This window comes from Pavona decussata, unplaced genomic scaffold (assembly GCF_977016875.1).
Source record: "Pavona decussata unplaced genomic scaffold, jaPavDecu1.1 SCAFFOLD_134, whole genome shotgun sequence".
NCBI lineage: Eukaryota > Metazoa > Cnidaria > Anthozoa > Scleractinia > Agariciidae > Pavona > Pavona decussata.
Genome location: NW_028145547.1, coordinates 1987501 through 2007295, shown reverse-complemented (window position 1 = coordinate 2007295; position 19795 = coordinate 1987501). Strand labels below are relative to the sequence as shown.

The window sequence follows — 19795 nt, the reverse complement described above, 5'->3', positions numbered from 1 at the left end:
CCTTGGTCCTCTTCTAAATGGACTGTTTCTATCTTCTGGTTTGTTTTGCCAGAGATCCAGACATTTATTAAACATGGAGGTGATATAAGGGATGTCGGCTTAAAGACCATAGACACGCTTAAAACTGCTGCACCGAATATAATATAATTCACGAAAAAGGCAAAAAGGGTCTATTTTGTAGTCTAACGTAATGAAGGTAAAATTTTCAAAAGTAAACTAATATGGGTTTGTAAAACAACTCCTTTTTTTCATCCAAGGGCACTTCGTTTAACATAATCTTAGCTGCCGTGCCCATCAGCAGGTCTTCGTTATGCCATGCGATCACAATTTTTGAACGCTTCGGTTAGTGCACTAAATAAAATTATTCTTTATGTGAAAAACAAAAGTTGCTTAGACCCTTCATGGTTGAAATGTAGATTCTATGTAAAACACGCTCTCGTTTCAAATAGAGAAGTAGCTCCTTGTGGCAAAAATTTTCACAGTTTCAAACAGAGAAGTAGCTTCTTGTGGCGAAAAGTTTACTGTGAGTGTCGATGTTTGTTGTACCTGTCACAAGTGTTAGACAACTTCACTTACTCTGGAATAGACCACAAGTGTCAGCTCATTAAGCATGCATGATGACCCAGTCTACTCTTCTCTTTCATTTTTCATTCTCCGCCGTTTATTGCTTCCTTTGAAATATATGGCGAAAGATGCGGACAATTTTCAATTTCGCCCATCCAAAATTCATGTCCACCTGATCGGCGATAAATGATGTGGATAAGCAACACTAAATAACAGGGCGGGATACACAACTGAGACGCATTTCGCCCCCCGACTGCTGATGACATGAGTGGAAAAAGAACAGCAAGTTTGGTCGCCATTTATCTGCTTCAGTGTTTGTTTTGTATAACACTAGATGCGAAAGCTCAGAAAAATGGATTTCGGGGAGGATCAAAGTCATACGAGATTCACGTTGAGGCAAGCCCTATAGGAACAAATCTCCACTATAAATTACCGGAGTCTAAAGTCAAGGCCGCATCTAAACAAGATTGGTTGGTTGACAATGATAACGCGGAGATGATAGCGTTAAACAGCCCTGTTTTGGCTACTGTGAATGTCAAACATCCCAAGTTTAGCATGAAAGGACAATGGCCTGGTTATACGACGAGCTTTAAGTTGCCCGAAGACGTAAGCGTGGCGTCAAAAAGACATGATTTTTCTAAATCTAACCATGTAAAGCACCAGAAAATAGGATCGTCGGCAGAACAGTATAATGCGATCCTTTCTCAGAGTGGTGACCAAGCTTCAGGAGAAGAAGCAAAAGCTGACAAGGAACCCGTAGGTTCCGGAGTTGTACTCTCCAAAGTTGCGGAACGGTTTTTTAAACAGAGAAAACGTGGGAGAAACTTGCGTAACGGAGGCAGTATAGGAATGTTAAACATCTCAAGATTACTCCTTCCGATCGCAAGACTGAGGAACGTTGATATGAAAAATCCCCACGTAAGCAAGGCCATGAAAGGGGTTATAAAACGCGCCAGGAAAGTAGTGGACGAAGCCAAGATGGTTCTTAACGATGCAGCGAGTTTTATAACCGGGGTGCGAAAGCTTGTCAAGGTGACAAAAGAGCACAAGAAAATGACTAAGGCAAGCGCTGTTGTCAAGGAAACGGAGGATACAGGTTCCAAAAGCTTCCCCAAGAATGTCTTAAAACAAGAACTCTCTCTATCCCAGGAAAAATTAAGTAGAAATGACACCGGGAGGATAAAGAGTGTCAAGTTGCAGCAACAAAGTCAGCAATCGCACCTGTTTAATCAAAAGTACAACAGGGAAGAGAGACAACAGAAGGAAGGGAAGGGAAGACTTGAGCAAGGTGCCAGGAGTGTGAAAGGCGTGTCCAAACGATCATACCATGATTCGTCTGAAGCTGAAAAAGCCCGCGGAAAAGAAAAGGAAAAAAGAGTTAAAAGAAGAGAGCTTCCAGATACATTGGAAAGCATTCTTTACACCATCCGTGGACTCAAAAATCTCTTGAAGTATCACTGAAGACAACTTGAAGGAACTTTGAATAGTCTTGTTATCCCTACTCGGCTGAAGAAGATTGGTCGTTTGTTAATGGCACTCAAACAAAACCGATCTGTATTGTTGTTTTGTATTTTTGTTTGCTTGTTTTTGTTTTTTTGTTGTTTTGCGAGTTTAAGTTTCAATGCAAAGTGCTTTATGTCAAGAGTGCACCAATGCTGGGGTTGTTATCAAGTAACTTAAAAGCACGATGCAATCTTGCCGTGAAACTTCATATTTTATTGCAAAGGTCACTATTATAAAGCATGGAAGACATTTTTTTTTTAAAAACTACGTTTTAACAATAAACAAATGAAGGGCTTTAGTTATTTATCTATTTATAAACTATCTATTTCTAACAATCCTATATTATTTAATATTTATCGGATAAAGGGGAATAAAATTTTCATTATCTCTTTAATGTTATCTTGTTCTTCGCACTCTAACCATGGAGTACTAATCAAAAATTATGAACTCTAGAGTTACAAAATCTCATATGGATATTAAAGGGGGTTACCTTATTATAGGAAATTAACAATGCACTTTATTAACGCGATTTTACAAAATTCGCGTTAATTTAATGTATCTTAATTAATGTCGATGTAAATTTAATGCACGCTATTTTACAACATTGTTATTTTAAAACCTTTATTTCATTACAAAACCTTATTAGTTCATGACTCCTCTATTGGCTCTTCTGAGTCACTATCTTTTGAATTGATAGGGTCTAGTTAGGCTTCAAAACCAAATTTTCGGCTTTAAAAAAAACTTAGAAACATCCGTGCACCTGTCTTGGAAGGTTTTATTGACGGAAGCCAAAACCCAATTTGGCATTCAAAAATGTAAAGTGCGAGTTTGCAGAATTATGAAAATCGCAGTCAATAAAGCAAGATGCTTATCGAAAAATTCGCGTTAATTTAATGCATGTAAACCTAACTTTTGAAAAATTCGCCTTAATTTAGGGTAACGTAAATTTTCTTCGCGTTGTCAACGTGCATTGTCAATTTCCTATAATAAGGTAGTCTCTAAAGAGACTGTGGTGCTGTGTCGGTGAGGAGTAGAAAAGAATGTTTGATTTTTCAAAAGAGTTGATGACCAAAGGTCAAATTGGCCACCATAAAAGAGATTGAGGTTGACGTGCTGACGTTTCGAGCGTTAGCCCTTCGTCAGAGCGAGTCAGCACTCGAATCTCTTTGCGATGGCCAATTTACCTTTAGTTATCAACTCTGTTGGCAAACCAAACATTCGTTACAAATCTCATTGGTGTGGTTCATGTTTATTTGTTCCTACAAAACACTGATTTTAAATGGGTTGTTCAAATGCTATACACATAAATCTCTCAAAGCTGCCTCTCATTCCTCCAATTCGACTAAAGCTCTGTTACACGATTATACTTCTATATCCTCACAGCTCCCTTTGTGCAATATTAAGCCTACTTCCAAAAGCTCAGGGGCTAGACACAAAGCCCTGGAGCCTCAGTTGAGATGCGTATCCTAAGCATTCTTTGTTAACAATAGGATATGACGGTTAGTTTCTAAAGAAACTGTGGCGTTGCTTCGGTGGGAGGTAGAAACGAATGTTTGGTTTTATCAACAGAGTTGATAACTAAAGGTAATTTAGCCACCATAAAGAGATTTGGATCCGATAAAGGGCTAACCCTCAAAACATCAGCACTCGAATCTCTTTATGGTGGCCTTATTACCTCATCAACTCTGGAGATAAAATCAAACATTTGTTTCAATAGGCTACTATTCCAAAACAGTACTTAAGGTACATCTTAACTGAGGAGGGCTTCATGACTGATCTGGGGCCCGTTTCTCGAAAGTCCCGGTAACTTACCGGGCCCCCCTATAAGTGATTTTGGTGGTAAATGTTTCTTAGCAGAAGTCAATTTTTGTTAGCTTTGAATACTAAATTTTAAAATCTTATAATTCTATGAAAACATTGGCCACGTACCATGTCTGTAATCACTGCGTAATCGGCCAAAAAAAAAATAAATTAAAAATATACTTATCTGGCCCGGTAAGTTACGGGGACTTTCAAGAAACGGGCCCCTGGCCCCAGGTCTGAACAAAATTAACCAAATTAAATTACAAAATAAAAACAAAAAAAACAGAAAAAGCCCATGACATAATGAATGGCAAACTGGGTTATATAACAGGTTGATTTAAAAAGTCATACTCATACTCATAATCAAATCTAAAGGCCTCTTTAACCATGGACCTGCCTACTCTACACTCAGGTAACTCTAGCTAAAGAAGAAATAAACTTTGAGAGAGAAGCTCAAGAGGTTGAGAGCTAGAATGGCCTGAGGAAAGAATGGGGACCGGAGGATGAGGGGAACTGGAAGAAAGAGATTTGTACCCAGGGCCCCTCCATTTCTTGTTTCTTTGAGTCCCAGTCTCCTCCAAGCTGTTAGTTTCTTCCTATTTTTGTTCTCTCAAAAACTGTTTTCTTTTTCTACTTTTACATTGGTTATGAAGGAGACTATCAAAGACATTTTTTTTTAATTTCTAAAGGAGTCTACTTACAATAATATACTATAGCAGCTCAAGACATGTCTATCTAGGACAAGAAACTTGCTATTAAGATTGAAAAAGCATATAATATACATTACGGATATAATGGTGCATGTTATAACTTTCCTTTAATACCCAAAACGGCCAGCACAATAGCTGCAATGATAACCAGCAGCACAAATATCAACAGTAGGCACATCTTCTTGTTCTGCCACCACATCTTTCGACGCAACCTTGTGGAATGTCTGTGGAAAACCTGAGACTGGTAACAAACAAAGATGCAACAAATTAGAAAATTAACTTCAGCAAATAACAGTCAATTGAAAACATAATTTTTTGACATGTGCATTTAACAGGGGTACCCAACGAGAACATTTAACCAGAAATACTTAACGTGTTGTGTACTGTATTCCCAGATCCTGTTTGTGCCCTTTTAAATCATACTTGAGCAAGATAACACAGATGGATCTGTTTGCCTGCATGGATACTTTGCTGAAAATTTAAGCTGCAGCAAGTTTTAGGAAATGGAATTTTATTCCCAGAATTTACTAGCTAACTGACCTTTTTTTGCACTTTAAAGACATATTCGTCCCTTCCAAATTGAAACAAATTAAAGTGAAACCCCAGTTGCTTTATGGACACCCACTTAATACGGACACTCGTTATTATGGACAGTTTCCTTGAACCCGCTCCGTACATTGTCCTTATAATTAACCCACTTAATAACAACACTCTGTAATACAGACACTTTTTCTAGTCCCTTCGGTGTCCGTAATAACAGGGTTTGACTGTAGTTTTCCAGTGTTACAAAATTTTGAGCCGACCTTTTGACGAAGAAAAATGCAGATCTATTTTAATTTCTTTACAACTAAATCTGAATTTCTGAGGCCCTTAAAGGCCCCCAATTCAATGATAATTCCATGTGTACCAGGTTATACTAACAGTAATTGGGATCACCCAAACTGTCTCAACATACTCTTTGAATATAATTTCCATATGAAAATTAGAGTGCAGAAAGAAAATCCATTATTTATGTTGAACACTTTATTTTGAAAAGGGTTTCAATAAAAGGAACTTCTTAACAGATTCTACTGTTAATAAATTCCTTAATTAATTCATGAAAGGCCAAATACACTTTATGATTTCATCTACAGATTTGAGCTTTTTCATGGTGGTAAGAAATGGGAAAAATTATTGAGGAAGATGTCTTCATGTTTAAAGGAGACTTCTCTTGTTTCACACAATTAATTTCTTATACAGTAAATTAATTGTTTCCATGGATACAGGATCAAAAGTTCAGAAGACCATCCCAGCATAATTACTCTACAGAGCATCAGCTTACACTGTGATCCAATTCTTCTGTCTTTCCCACCAGTACATCAATCTTCTCACCTCTTTCAAGAACTTTTTCTAAAGAAACAAATGTCACAGTTTTCATATATTTGTCAAATTGTGCACATAAAGAAGATCAAGCCTCTGTCTACAGTGTATTTTGATATTTTGGCATAAAATAAAGGTTAATGTTGGCAAGAAATAGTCATATGAGCCCTTGTTGATTCCTGGGGTTTTGCCTTCGCATATGCTAAACTACATGTATATTTGGCATATGCCAATCAAGCATGACTTGCCATTTGTCTCTTCTCAGAATGCTGCAAGTTCCCTCACAGTAAGGGTGAATCCCTCCCTCCCTTCTATCTACTTCTCAGCTTTTTATACGTCATTTATTGTGTGATCTTTTGGCCCTCATATTTACAAGACTGTACCTCTTATAAAGTCATATTCATATCTTTTGATGTATCTGTTGGCTCCCTATTATTTTACAACAGTTGTAAAACTGAAAATGATGATTATTCTAGAAAGTGACGCAGACATAAAACTCTGAGTTGTAAACCTCTGGGCCCGGTTGTTCGAAAGCCGATTAACGCTAATCCACAATTAAAAGTTAACCGAGGTTTTCAGCTCACCCTGTTAAAAATGTTTTTAAGATCTAATTTTAAGCTAATAGTAAAGAAAAGTCAAGGTCAAAACTGAGGGACAAAAATATTTTTGAGAAATCTCTATTGTTTAGTAGTTAAACTCGAATCAAAGTTCTCGTTAATCCAGTATCAGCTTAATCGGTCTTCGAACAATTGGGCCCTGAAGGACATAAATAACTAAGCCAAGGGCAGAGAATTGCTGCCTGCCGCACCCCTTCAGCCCTGTGCTGAAGCTCTGTCAGGGAGCGACATTAATTTTGTTATACTTGACCCCAGGGCATTATTCCAGCAACTTAATGTCCACCTTGCAGTACAGGCATGGAGCACTCCTACCAGTAATACACTTGACTTTATTTTATAGATATTAGAGAGATACAGCATGCATGGATAATTGTTTACTCCTTCAACTTTAATTGTATTAAAAGAAATGAAGTTCTCAAAGCCCCTGCTCCTTGTTATTGTCAAAGAGGTCTAAGAAGCCTGTACAAGGAATGACCACTGCAAAGATAGGTTTAAAAGCCTCTGAGCCATACGTCTAATTATAACTAAAGCCTTTTGCCGTTGGGGGTCAAACTCCCCTCTAAAGGTTGGGGTGTTCCCTTCCCCTAGGGTTCTATAGTGAGATCCAGTTAGATGAAAAAAAGAGTCTAAAATACAGACCCTGGCAGTGAGAACTCAACAACAAGCACATTGGTTGCATGGTTGCTCCAAAAGGCATTTACAATAAATGTAATATGTCAGCTAGGACATCATAGGAAGAATGCAGTCCAAGTCAACCCATACCTATATTTTGAGTCATTACATCTTTCACTTCATTCACCTCGCGACGCACTTTTGAAATCTGATCTGCTTCATCGTAACTGGAATCAGAAAACAACGCCTGGGAAAGTAAAACAATACAGTCTTAACAGCTTGATGCAATAATTATTAATATAGTAACTTAGTAAGTACGTGAGTAGCCTACTGATGCCTGTCTAAACTGGTGAACCAGTCACCCTCTATATCTAAAAACTAACCAAAGATGAAGGAAAATATAGACCTCTTTCATAAATGGAGGGCTTAAAGTGCCCATATCGGAAATTTTTTTATTTTCTTATCTGAATCTAAACATCACCCTAAGAACTTCAGTGAAAAAAATTTTCGATTTGCATAAAACGCGAATTTTTTATGAATTTTAAAAGACGTTCAAATTTGCCGCCATTTTGGCCCAGGATTCGCATTAGTCTCCTCTCGGTTTAGCAAGAGCTGTGACGTAGATTCAGGAACACGTGACTTCAGCCTTTCTCTGGATCTCACTGAAAACAAGTCGTGGTATTTCTGCACGTTTCTCGAAAATCCCGGAAAGATGTGTTGCAGCGAGATGTGGAAACATCAAAGACGAAGCAAATGGAATAAGCATGCACAGGATTCCTTTCTTTGGCACTACATGCCCGCAAAGACTGAGGAGGCGAAAGAAATGGATCGATTTTATGCTGGAGCGGAGGAAGATGTGGACGCGCGCCTGGAAAGACCTCGTCCTTGTGCTCGATGCACTTCAATGACGAGGATTTCACAAGGCTGATGAAGTCAGGTTTAAACTTAAAACGTGAACTGAAGTAGGATGACATCGCGTTTGTGTTTATCCTTTAAAACAGCTAAGCGAAAGGAAGACGAAGACCGAGAGACACCTTCGAAGAGGAGCAGGGAAAAGCGAATGGTAAGCTTTCGATGCTGAATATTCACACCCGCTTGTGACATTCTAAACGTTGTAACCTTCTGAGGTTTATAGTTTGACCTCACTGTTAACTCAGTCGCAAGTTTTATTTGTTTTGGTATATATTCTCATAGATCGTGAGATCCGCGAAGTTTCGTTGAGACCAAGCTCTCAAAAAATACTAGCACAAATGCTACCACTGCACTGATGTAAATAGATCGATGCGAGAACGGTCGCACTCGGCGGACACAGAAAACATTGTAAACCACGATGTAGATAAGGTAGATAAACTGCAGCAAGAATTCAACGAGCTCAAACAAATATTGTACACACGTGTTGCAGAATTCTGCAAACAATAAAAATGTTGAAAAGTATAACAGCTTTATCTCTGAAATTCTAACCACCACAACGGGGGTTCAAAATAGAAAAGGGCACAAAACAAATAACAAGCGCATTAAAGAGCGCAGAAAAAAATTGGCAAAAAAATGGATTGAGATACAAAGAGAAAAACACGAGAAATTCATGAAGAATTTTTCAAACAAACAACTTAGCGACAGCCTGTTAGCGTTATTTCTAAAGGGCTCAAATTTGTCCCGACACCGGTGACAGACACGAATTACATTAGACGCCAACTCTTGTTAGAATTCGAACATTTCGCAAGACGTATGCGCCTAAAAGATACAATGGATTTTGTAAACTGTGGGACAGTGACAAAAAGGAAATTAACGTGTTCATTGGACAAGCTAACAACTTCCATCCTACAATTAAATTTACGGCCGAAATTTCAGAGAACGAGACAAGCTATTATTATCACAGTTCAACACGTGTCCTTCCTGTAGTTCCGCGAGAACAATGTCGCTAGTCAGCGCTTCCCAATTGCCTTCGACTTCCTTGCAGCAGTAGCACTCGCTGATATTTGCTAGCAGATCACGGCTACAGTTACCACAAGTACATCTACATGGAAAATAATTCTTTCAAATGTTTGTGAGTACTTGGCCATAGTTTTGACAGATGATAATGAAGAGCGCGTATGCAAAATGCAAGGTGAGAACTTTACGCTCCACTAACACGCACTCTATTCTCCAAGCGTTTCGTTAAATCTTCCTCGAGTCGTCGCTTCTCCTCTTGTTCCTTGCGATATCTTTTTAGCCATTCTTCGTCTGCTATCGGCTCGTCCGCGTACGGTTCGAGTGTATCATCATCTTCACACGTATTACTTGTCTCGTGGACGCCATCTATCGCCTCGACTTCGACGCTTTCAAATTCGTCCTAGCTGCTTTCTTCAGCGGTTTGCTCACTTTCCGTGTCAGATAAGTTTTCTGCCATGGAATATACTTATTTGGAGCTAAGTTTTTCCTTCCTACCGGTGAATCTGACGATTTTCTTTCTGCCGCGAATGTACTTTACTGAAGGTCAAGTGAGTGCATAGACTCGAGAGTTCCTGAATGTACGTCACAGACCATGTCACGTGGCCCTATTGTGAGCCTGTCGGCATTCTCATCAGCAGGGCGGGTGGACCGCAATAAAATAGGATTTTAAAGATTTGTAAAATTCATAAAAAATTTGCGTTTCATGCAAATCGAAAAATTTTTTCACTGAAGTTCTTAGGGTGATGTTTAGATTCAGATAAGAAAATAAAAAATTTTCCGATATGGGCACTTTAATTGTTACTCTTTTGTATGCATTTAAATTAGCCTGCCTGGCCTCGCTAGCATGTGTAAAAACAAAAGTATTTTCACTCAAAAGCGAGGTCAAGAAGGCTTATTTGCATGCACATAAAAGAATACTAATTATGCCCTCTATTATGAAAGAGGTCTATAGAAAACTCAATCAAACTCTTTCATACAGACAGGTGATTGATTAATATGATGGAAATGTAAGAGGTATACACCAATATTCAGGAGAGGTGTTTTAGTTACATTTTATTTCTGGTTTATTTGGAACCAACTGGGAGGCCAATGGGAGGTGGAATGGCCCAGTGGTTAGGGCGCAGGACTCTTAATCTGGAGGCCCCTGGTTCGAGTCCCACTCTGGCCACTCAGATTTGTTTCACAGTAGCCCCGTTTTCAAATCGAAGGCCACGCTTTGTGAATAGACCGACTGGTTTGCCTCTCACCAGTTCAATTTGCATATTTATTTTATTGATTTAAAGTGTGCCCAATTAGCATTACAACACTAAATACACTGTACTTACTAGACACTTAAATTAAGTCATTTATTTTATTATTTTATAACTAAAAATTATCGACAATAAGGTAGGTGACCATATGAAGAGGTAACCGAATAGGAGGTTCATTTAGTATCTTAATTATATACTATACAAAGCTCAAATGCATGCCTGACTGTGTAAGACAAGTAAATGAGCTGGCTCACCCCCACATAAACAGGTCCTTAGTGATCAAAAGTACCTCAGGATGGGATGACCAGGAGACTATCAACCCTTATTTACAAAAACATCACCAATAAATGCACTCTGCAACAGTGCAGCAGAGTACTGTATGTATCCCATTTAAGGTGCATGCCAAGTGTCTGATGTCTTACCATTTGACTAGCCAGTACTTGTCCAAAGTCTCTTCTGAACTCATATGCATGGGCAGAACTTGCTCTTTGTTTCAGAGAGCTGTTTACAAAACGACGTCTGATCTGTGAAACAACAGAATTAAATAATTTAAATGTTACTTTACTCATCAAATTATAGTGCAAGACAAACAAGAGCAAAAACCATGATAATAAAACTAAATTTATCAGCATCATTATACTATTACCTGAGTACAACTGTCAGTTTGTGGTGGGGATATGGTGTTTATATAACTGCCACTCGCATCTTTGGAATCCGAAACTGATTATTTTTTGCACCAAGACATGTGACTTTATCATAACCCTCTTCAAACTTGACCTATCAAATTATTAATAATTAATGAACTCCTCTCCATAACTGCTAACTCTCTGATCAACAATGGCCAATTGTTTTCTTAAAGGGACAGTATCACGCTGTTTTTAGTAACACATTGAAAATCAAAAAGACGCTATTTGCTTGATAGCAGCCAAGATATAATGACAAAATTCCATTAAAAGTCTATCAGAATGCAAAGAAACTATCAACGGATATTTTCACCGGCAGTTGGCCGAGATAAAGGGGGGTTCAAATTTGAAAACGTCTGCCAAACGTTTTCAAATTTCGTCGTTGTAACGCACTAAAAATTGCTGGTTGTACTATAGTTTTGTTCAACCTTTCGTCTCAGAATCACTATTAATATTTCTTTAAATTATCGATTTAGAAATTATTTAACACAGTGTTCAAAGTTTAAATTTTGTGAATTTTGGCCAAAAATCATGATACTGACCCTTTAAGGCCTGTTTAAACAGTTTCAACATTGGCTTCAACATGCGTTCAACACTTTGTTGAACCAAATGTTGGGGGCATTTCAGCAGGTCTTTCAACATAATTTTGCTGAAAGTGTAAAAAATGTTTAAAGGTTGTTGAAAGCATGTGTGAATCAAATTAAAATCAGTTTAAACTTTCAACATCCAATCAACATGTCCTTTGCTCTCAAAAATGTTGAAATGCAGTTGAAGTCATTTGAACACTCCATTCAACATTTTCCCAACAGTTTCCCAATATCCAGTCAACTTTTATTGAACGAATGTTGGTCAAATGTTGAAACCATTTAAACAGGCCTTTACCCTCACTGCCAATGGAGTGGGGTAGTGATTAGGACATCGGACTTGTAACTTGGAGGCCCCGGGTTCAAGTCCCCCTCTGACCGCTTGGATTTGTTTCACGGTAGCCCCATTTTCAAATCCAATACAACATTTTGTAAATAGCCAACTGATTTGTTTTTTAACAAATGTTATGTTCAGTTTGTGTATTGATAATTTTATTAAATTGATCTAGAGTGTCCGCAACTGGAGCTACAGTGCCAAATACTTTGACACTTAAATAAAGTCATTCAGAATAAAATTATATAATTTTTATATTTTAACTCATAAATTTTACTCTCTGCATTTGGCCATGGAAATGATGTTTAAAATTTTTGGTCCACTTAGCAATAGGCTTGTGCTCTGCACTGGTTGGTTGCATCGCCGTACAGTGTAGTTCAATGGGTTATCATTCACAAACCTCAATCTGCATTTGTTTCTTATTTATATTTTTAGATTATTGTAATGTCCTTGAAATGTGGATTTTTATAAAATAAGCCTGAAACCTGAACCTTGTGTAGGATTAAAGTGCCTGTAAACTGGAAGATGAAAAACTTACCTCTTCCAGAAATGCATATGGTTGTCTCTTTCCAAACTCTTCATCAGCCATACAAAGGAAAATTAATCCATCATCTACCACCACATGAAAATGGTAACTTCAAAACAAAACAAAGCGGTGGCAAACCAGTTTAACATTAAACAGCACATTATTAAAGGGTTAAATATTACGTGAGATTCAATCGTTCTTTATTTAAGGAACTGCTTTCTTTCAAACCTAAACATAAAAAAATATTAAATACAGCATCTATATCACTTCCCCTCAGATCAAGTTCTTAATATATAAATTATTCTGACGTAGACCAATAATAACAATCATGGCTGCAATGTTCTTTAAAGTAGCTGTTCGCTAAAGAACAAACGAGTTCTATTTCCAAAGACCTTCGAGACGTTATAAAAGTGTTTAAAGTTAGCGTTAAAACCGCAGATGTCTAATAAAAGGTATAACTTAACTGTCAAAGATTGCGACATCCTCACACGACCGGCTGAACACTGCATGGCTCAGTGCAATTCTTACGTTGTAGCGACAGAAAACTATTATAAAGTTCTATTCAATGATAGATGTGGATATTCATTACATGTTCTGATCTCACAGGTACAAATCACTTAGTGGTAAGCAAAGATACATACAGTACATCGTGATGGGAATTAGAACGAGCTGACACACGCGTATACGTGCATGTAGCTAGCTACTCACCTTCCCGAAACATAGGTGCATTTTGTATCATCGTGCAAGGGGATTTTCTGCAAAATTGAACCTGTTATTTGCTGAAAGTTGCCCGTAGTTTCTGCGTAATCAACAAGCACAGTAGTTCCTCGAGAAATGAGACTGTAAATTATTGACATGACTGAAGGAAAGTACGTTCAAACCGCGCTTAGACGTAAACGTGAAGTGCGCTCCAACAGGAAACGAATTATATGCTTCATGTATGATATATGAAACTGTCTCCCAAATCTAATCGTATCCCAAAGGATAAAGAATCACACAAACAATAACCTCCATTTGGCGCGAAAATATGCTCAGATATATTATCGATTATCTGTTCCGAGAAGCGAACAGTTTTCCGAGAGCGAAGCTCGAGGAAAACTGTGAGCTTTGAGGAGCAGATAATGTCCAAGGACAAATATCTGGCGGTTTCGACAACGACATAATATGTTGTTATCTCAGTCTACATAGTGTAACATTTTAGGCGACTTACTTTGGTCGGTATATTGTATTATATACCGACGCAAAATAAGCCAGTAGTTACTGGCCTAAAATGTCACACTATATACCGACGCAAAATAAGCCAGTAGTTACTGGCCTAAAATGTCACACTATGTAAAAAGTAACTATATACCGACGCAAAATAAGCCAGTAGTTACTGGCCTAAAATGTCACACTATGTAAAGAGTAACTATATACCGACGCAAAATAAGCCAGTAGTTACTGGCCTAAAATGTCACAATATGTAGTGCCCTTCTGTCACAAAAGCAAACCGTTCCCCCATCTTGACATTAATTTTAATTGTAAACTTGACGCGCCTTGAAGTTTTTGAAATTGGGGTATATCACTTGGGGAATATCATCGGATATTCCCCAGTTTTAGCTGGGGAATATTCGGTCACGTGAGGCGTTTACATCAATCGCGCGCGAGCGAAAATATTTGATGGATTATAATATACCATCTGGAAATGTCATGTAAAGAGTAGCCGGCTGGCCCTTTAATCGGTTTCGATCATTTAAGTATAAGATTCTGAAGATTAAGGTAGCGTTCGACGGACAGAGTAATAGCTGTTAGATCAGTATATTTTTCTGGTTAAAGTTGGGAAGACGTATCTGCAGAGTTTCGCTGATATACGAGCCTGTACCTCGAAAACTTGTTATGAGGGATTTCTAGTAAGCATTGTATGTATTCCTATCCGTAGGGCCAATCGGAAGCTTAATTCTTGGCAAAGGTTGCGAAGAAATCAGTAGCCACGAAGAAAGCATGACAACTGAATATGAACCACGGTACACACTTATAGCCGATTAGAACTTTTTTTGTTTGTTTTTGGTGGCTTTTTGCTGTTTGTTTCTTATAAGGCCATCCTCAAAACCGACCCAGCTCAGTGCTAGTTTGGCGATTTAAAAATAGACGGTGATTGTAGTATTGTAACGTCTGCCAGTGGTGGGCAGCTGAAAGCTATACAGGAAGTTCGTCTCACACTCGTTTGCTTACGTAAAGATTTAGCATATTTCGCTAATTTCCGGGGTCTTTGATTCTACGTAATTCCCCGGCTTCTTGACATCTGTCTTAACTAGGGTTCTTGAGTACCGAATTGTAACGTATTTGACGGTGTCAATTTGTCTAAGTAAAACTATGACAAATGTGAGGACATACACGTATTTCTACTGAAAAGGTATTCGTTCATCTAATTTTTGTTGTTGCTGTTTTTTACACCGACCAGCCAACCCTCAAGTTTGAAACTTCGCGGAAATTACGGAAAAAAAAAACGGCGACGATCGCCGGATTTGTTTATAGGCAGAAACATGGGTCTACCAATAATCTTAAACATGATTTAAGCTAGACTTTAAGATTAAGCCACCCCTCGAGTATTTTAGATATTTTTGGATCACCAGATTTAAGAAGTTAAATTAAAGGGGCAGTATCATGGGAGATCGATGGGAGATATCATGATTTTAGGCCAAAATTCACTGAATTTAAACTTTGAACACTGTGTCAATTTATTTCTCAATCGCTAATTTAAAGAAATATGAATAGTGATTCTAAGACGAAAGGTTGAACCAAAATATAGTACAACCGGTAATTTTTTGTGCGTTACAACAGCGAAATTTGAAAACGTCCGCCAGACGTTTTCAAATTTGAACCTCTCTCTATCTTGGTCATCTGCCGGCGAAAATATCCGCGGGATAGTTTCTTTGCATTCTGATAGTCTTTTATGGAATTTTGTCATTATATCTTGGCTGCTATCAAACGAATAGCGTCTTTCCGATTTTCAATGTGTTACTAAAAATATCGTGATACTGTCCCTTTAATATATATACATATATATAAAAAAAATCATTACAATTATCATGCTGCTTACTCTATCCAAAGCGTGCATTCTCGCGCGCAAGCACACGGGCGCGGACTGTTTTGCAGTCTACACAGAGATTCGTTGTGAGCCTACCTCTCAAAATTAAACAGTTGCCGGGGTATAAAACAACGTTGCAGCAAACAGTCGGATTTTATAAAACAAACTTTTCCGGCTTTAAAATTTCAGGGTCTATAAGCTCCTTTTCCCGGTTTTTAACTGGTGAGGAACGAATGAAGACGACATCAGAAAGAAAAAAATCATGAGCATCATCCTTCGCGCCAAACAATCTTTGCTCCAATGACATCGGAGAAAAGTGCACTCAGCAAAGTAGAACGTCAACTATGGCTTTATTAAAAAGAAGAAACACATACTCCTGTCAACGTCTACAACTTGTTTGTCTCGTGACAAACCCTTTTACTTATCTGAGAAGAAAGTGAGGACTCTTGAATAACCTATAACTATATACCTAGTAAAGCGGCGATGCCTTAATTACCCAACACACGTACACTGAGCGGATTCTTCACCTTAAACTCAAAGCAACTTTTATGTTGACTGTAATTAACGTTTTACAATAAAATGCCAAGCTTAACGTTTTCCAGCATGATCTTTAACTTATACGACGTGAGCTCCTGTATCTACATTTAACTCGACCAGTGTGTTCCCACAAGCTATCAAATCAGCTTAAGCTTTGCCTTCTGGTTTGTCCTCCAAGGTGCAAATGAAGTCGAATTCATCTGGAAAGGAAACTTTTCAAGGTTAAGTTACAAAATTGTATGCTTTCAATAAGGGGGACAGAAGTTCAAGATCCAGCATAATCGCAGTGTATATACCAGGGATGATCGTTGGAGCACGCGAAAGTAGAGAACACTCAAAGTATGCTCTAACTTCAATTCTTTCACGCCGCTCTCTTAAAAGCTAATAGGAAGAAGAGCAAACCATTTACTAATTTATTTCAAATTAATGGCACAATAAGAATGACAAGACGACGACAAATAATTGAAAGAGCCATAAGGATGATCTGTAAAAGAGCAAAGGCCCCATATACTACAAGTAATTGCTAAGGAGGTTAGTTTCTAAAGAAACTGGGGCGCTGCCTCGGTGAGGAGTAGAAACAAATGTTTGGTTTATCAACAGAGTTGATAACTAAAGTTTGGCCACCGTAAGGAGATTCGAGTGCTGACGTTTCGAGCGTTAGCCCTTCGTCATAGCGACATAGGGCTAACAATCGAAACGCCCTGAAACGTCAACGCTCGAATCTCTTTACGGTGGTCAATTTGCATTAAGCTACCAACTCTGTTGATGAACCAAACATTCATACTAAGACAAATCACCTACTAACTAAAAGCATAACAATGACCGCACGATACGGAGTGCAGTCCAAGTTTGAACCTTTCTCTTCAGTTAGTCAATCGTGAGTCGTCTAAATCTTATTCAAACGATTTGAGCCTGTGGATGTTAACGAAAACGTGGAAGACTCCCTGACTGTGCAGCCACTCTCACTCTTAAAATTGAAGAGCACTCGAGAATAAAGTAAAACAAATAAGATATTCTGTAATTCATTTAATATTGGTATTCTTTTATGTACTCAGTATAAACAAAACCATAGTTATGACAAAATGTACCTTCAGTGACCGGCTGAACTGACAGCCGAGCAGATGTGAACAGCGCAAGCGATTTTAATGGGCCATCGGAGGCTTTGTGCTCCTGTGTAAGCAAAGTAACATGTAGCAACAGTGTTCTTCCCATCTGGACACTTATTTTTTTAAAAAAACAATCATTGTAGAATACGTAGAGAATGCACAGGTAAAAGAAAAACCTCAGGCAGATTTAGAGTCAAGTAACTGGTCTGTTGTGATACTCAGGGGTTTCATTAAGATTTTGAACAGATGGACAAAAGGTTAGTTAAGGATAGTTAACTTGGATGTGTTCTTTTATGGAAAAAGTCGGACAAGATGTTAAAAGCAGCTGGAACTTGGGAGGTCTAATTAGGCAAATGTATCTGGATACACTCGTATAAGTAATCATAGCAATTTTTGAATACCAAATCTTGACTGGACCATGAATTCAAGAGACAAAGTTATTGCTTCTTATTATGAAGGTTAAGATGCTTAACTTGGAAGTCCCAAGTGAACAGCGATTCAAATAGTTCGTACCATTTTAAAGAAAACAAAAATTAGCCAGTATTAAAAGGAGAGTTCATCCAAACTGTCTGTTACTTAAATTAATGAAGAAAAATTCAGCTGTTGCCTCACTAGATGAAGACTCTTCAGTTCTTGTAGTGGAATGAATCTCTTCATCATACGCACAAACTTCACATCTACCTGAAAAGGTAAAAAAAAAAAAAAAAAAAAAAGCAAATACAATGTAAAGGAATTTTAATCCAGAATTATCCAGACATAGGCAATAGTTCTGAAATACTTCAGATCTCTACCGTTTACCAGACGTTTATCCCGTTCATGTATGTACATAACTGTAATATCAAGTAGCTTCTGTCCATGCTATGGGGAATTACAAGGGTCTATTCCACACAATCTGTATCGCTTCTTTAAATAATTGACCCTCTTACAGCAGAATTATAATCTCAAATTGTACAGTGGTGAGCCAGAGATTTATTAAGACTTGACATGACTTCAATGGTCTCAACTCCGATTGGTTGGAGCATAGGGCCAACACTGTCTCTCCATTGAGATCAGTTTATGCAAGGTGTTTGACATCTCTCCAAGATAGCTATTAGGTCATCCAAGGTACCCCTCCAGGTCTTTATGGCAAATCCCCTTGGCTCTCGGACTTTTTCTTTTAGGGGAACAGTCAAGAGCATATTGTGTTATGCTTTCTGGGCCCCAGTGTAGAGAGTGCCTAAGCAATTTTCTAGAGACCAAGAGCATCCCCTGGCCCTCCAGGCTGGGGGTTGGGTGATGGGGTAATAACCCATCCCTGTTAAAAGATATATATTATGAGAACTTGCACTGCAGGGACTTCAGCAGATAGGAGACAAACCTCTGGAATGAGCACGCAAAGTAGACCAGCTGATTCCACAACCCAACCATGACTCATTGAGACACCTGATAAGAATCTGAACCTTTACTTCTCTATTATAAACTCTAATCTTGAAGCTTTTTAGTGCTAGAATAATAAATATTCCAGCACTAATAACAGGGTTCGTGCCCTTTTTTGGACTTAAAATTCAAGGACTTTTCAAGGACTTTCAAGGACACATTTTCCGTTTTTCAGGAGGACTCCATGCAGTGCAAAATCAAGCCAATATAATACCAAATCAGCTACTCATAGTAGGGAGTGTACCTGCCAGACAGGTAATGACCTTTTCTGTGATGTCAGTGTTTGATGTTTGTTTCCTTTCAAGTGACTTGTGAGTGCCGACTCTCCCATGCATCCCATCAACATCCTTCATGCACATGATGCATCGTGCCTTGTGCTTGTCACCCTTGATTTTTTTGTAGCCGCTCTTTATACAGCGGTTTCTGAAGCCATAAGTCGCTGATAACACACTTGCCCATTGTCATAAATCTATTACCGTGAAACAATCCGACCAGGAACACCCACGCAAACAACGAACCACTTGAAAGCGAAGGACATGTTTTTCGCAGAAAGAGGGAATAGTACAAAACATTTCATTGGCCCTTAGCATTGCAGATATTGAACCAATCAGAGCAATGATTATAGCCAAGAACAGGAATAATCAATATTTGTGTGCGGGGTGCTTGATGGACGTTGGGAGGAGTTTGCTCGTTGTACAAGTCGAGTTCGAGCCCGAGTCCAGTTCGAGTCACGAGTCAAGTTCGAGTCAGGTTCCGTTTCTTCCGTTTTCTTTTTCCTTTTGCTTCCTTTTCGTCTTGATCAAAGGCAGTGATTGTGATTCTTGCTTTCATAATGATGTGCCAACTGATGTTTGAAGCATTAAACATGAACGAGATATTATTGTCAATGTGATCGCGAGAATTCATTGTTAGTAGCAAATTAACCACAGTCCTAATTCATTGTCGTCTTTTATAATTTTCCTGAAAGGGTTTGCCCAATGTTGTTGGTGACTAAAGCTTCAGTCACAATGCCTTGTGAAACCTTCTTGTTAGGAAAATTAAAAATTCCCAATTAAGGCCGTGTACATTTTGTCCGCGAAAGGTATAGATTCTATTCTATGTTATCCTGGGTCTCCTGTGGATGCAAGAAGATGGCGCCTGAGTCAGGCAGGTAATACTTCATCACCGTCTGTTTTCTCAGTTGTGGAATGGGATC

The 19795-nt window shown here is 38.4% G+C and overlaps 3 protein-coding genes across 6 annotated transcripts in view; 1 reads left to right on the top strand and 2 right to left on the bottom strand.

The window, feature by feature from the left end:
• The first annotated feature begins 551 nt into the window (after nt 1–551).
• Nucleotides 552–2323, top strand: LOC146467667 (uncharacterized). Its single transcript, XM_085125388.1, has one exon. The coding sequence runs from the start codon at nt 829–831 to the stop codon at nt 2023–2025; it is 1197 nt and encodes a 398-aa protein (XP_084981514.1). The 5' UTR covers nt 552–828; the 3' UTR covers nt 2026–2323.
• LOC146467666 (uncharacterized) lies at nt 2266–13415 on the bottom strand. The gene is made up of 6 exons (XM_085125389.1): nt 13183–13415; nt 12487–12583; nt 10770–10871; nt 7319–7415; nt 5902–5969; nt 2266–4821 (listed from the first exon to the last, which is right to left on the bottom strand). Exons 1-6 carry the CDS (start codon nt 13329–13331, stop codon nt 4675–4677), a joined length of 660 nt encoding a protein of 219 aa, XP_084981515.1. The 5' UTR covers nt 13332–13415; the 3' UTR covers nt 2266–4674.
• Nucleotides 13416–15876: 2461 nt separating this feature from the next.
• LOC146467665 (thymocyte nuclear protein 1-like) overlaps nt 15877–19795 on the bottom strand; it is a 9837-nt gene continuing 5918 nt past the window's right edge. For 3 of the 4 annotated variants that reach the window (XM_085125437.1, XM_085125438.1, XM_085125439.1), the window contains exons 8-10: nt 17797–17865; nt 17167–17248; nt 16070–16278 (exon numbers count right to left, since the gene is read on the bottom strand). In XM_085125437.1, coding sequence (XP_084981563.1) covers nt 16226–16278; nt 17167–17248; nt 17797–17865 — 204 coding nt within the window. In that variant the 3' untranslated portion in view covers nt 16070–16225. Of the gene's footprint in view, nt 16279–17166; nt 17249–17796; nt 17866–19795 lie in introns of all 4 variants that reach the window. The other variant, XM_085125436.1, reaches the window with a different exon arrangement.

Excerpts from the sequence above, each read along its gene's own strand:
- LOC146467667 (XM_085125388.1), top strand. The coding sequence starts at position 829 with ATGAGTGGAAAAAGAACAGCAAGTTTGGTCGCCATTTATCTGCTTCAG.
- LOC146467666 (XM_085125389.1), bottom strand. The coding sequence starts at position 13,331 with ATGTCAATAATTTACAGTCTCATTTCTCGAGGAACTACTGTGCTTGTT. Across the intron at positions 7,416-10,769 it reads AAGTACTGGCTAGTCAAATG|GCGTTGTTTTCTGATTCCAG; the intron begins GTAAGACATCAG and ends TTACTTTCCCAG. Across the intron at positions 5,970-7,318 it reads TGTAATGACTCAAAATATAG|AAAAAGTTCTTGAAAGAGGT; the intron begins GTATGGGTTGAC and ends TTGTTTCTTTAG.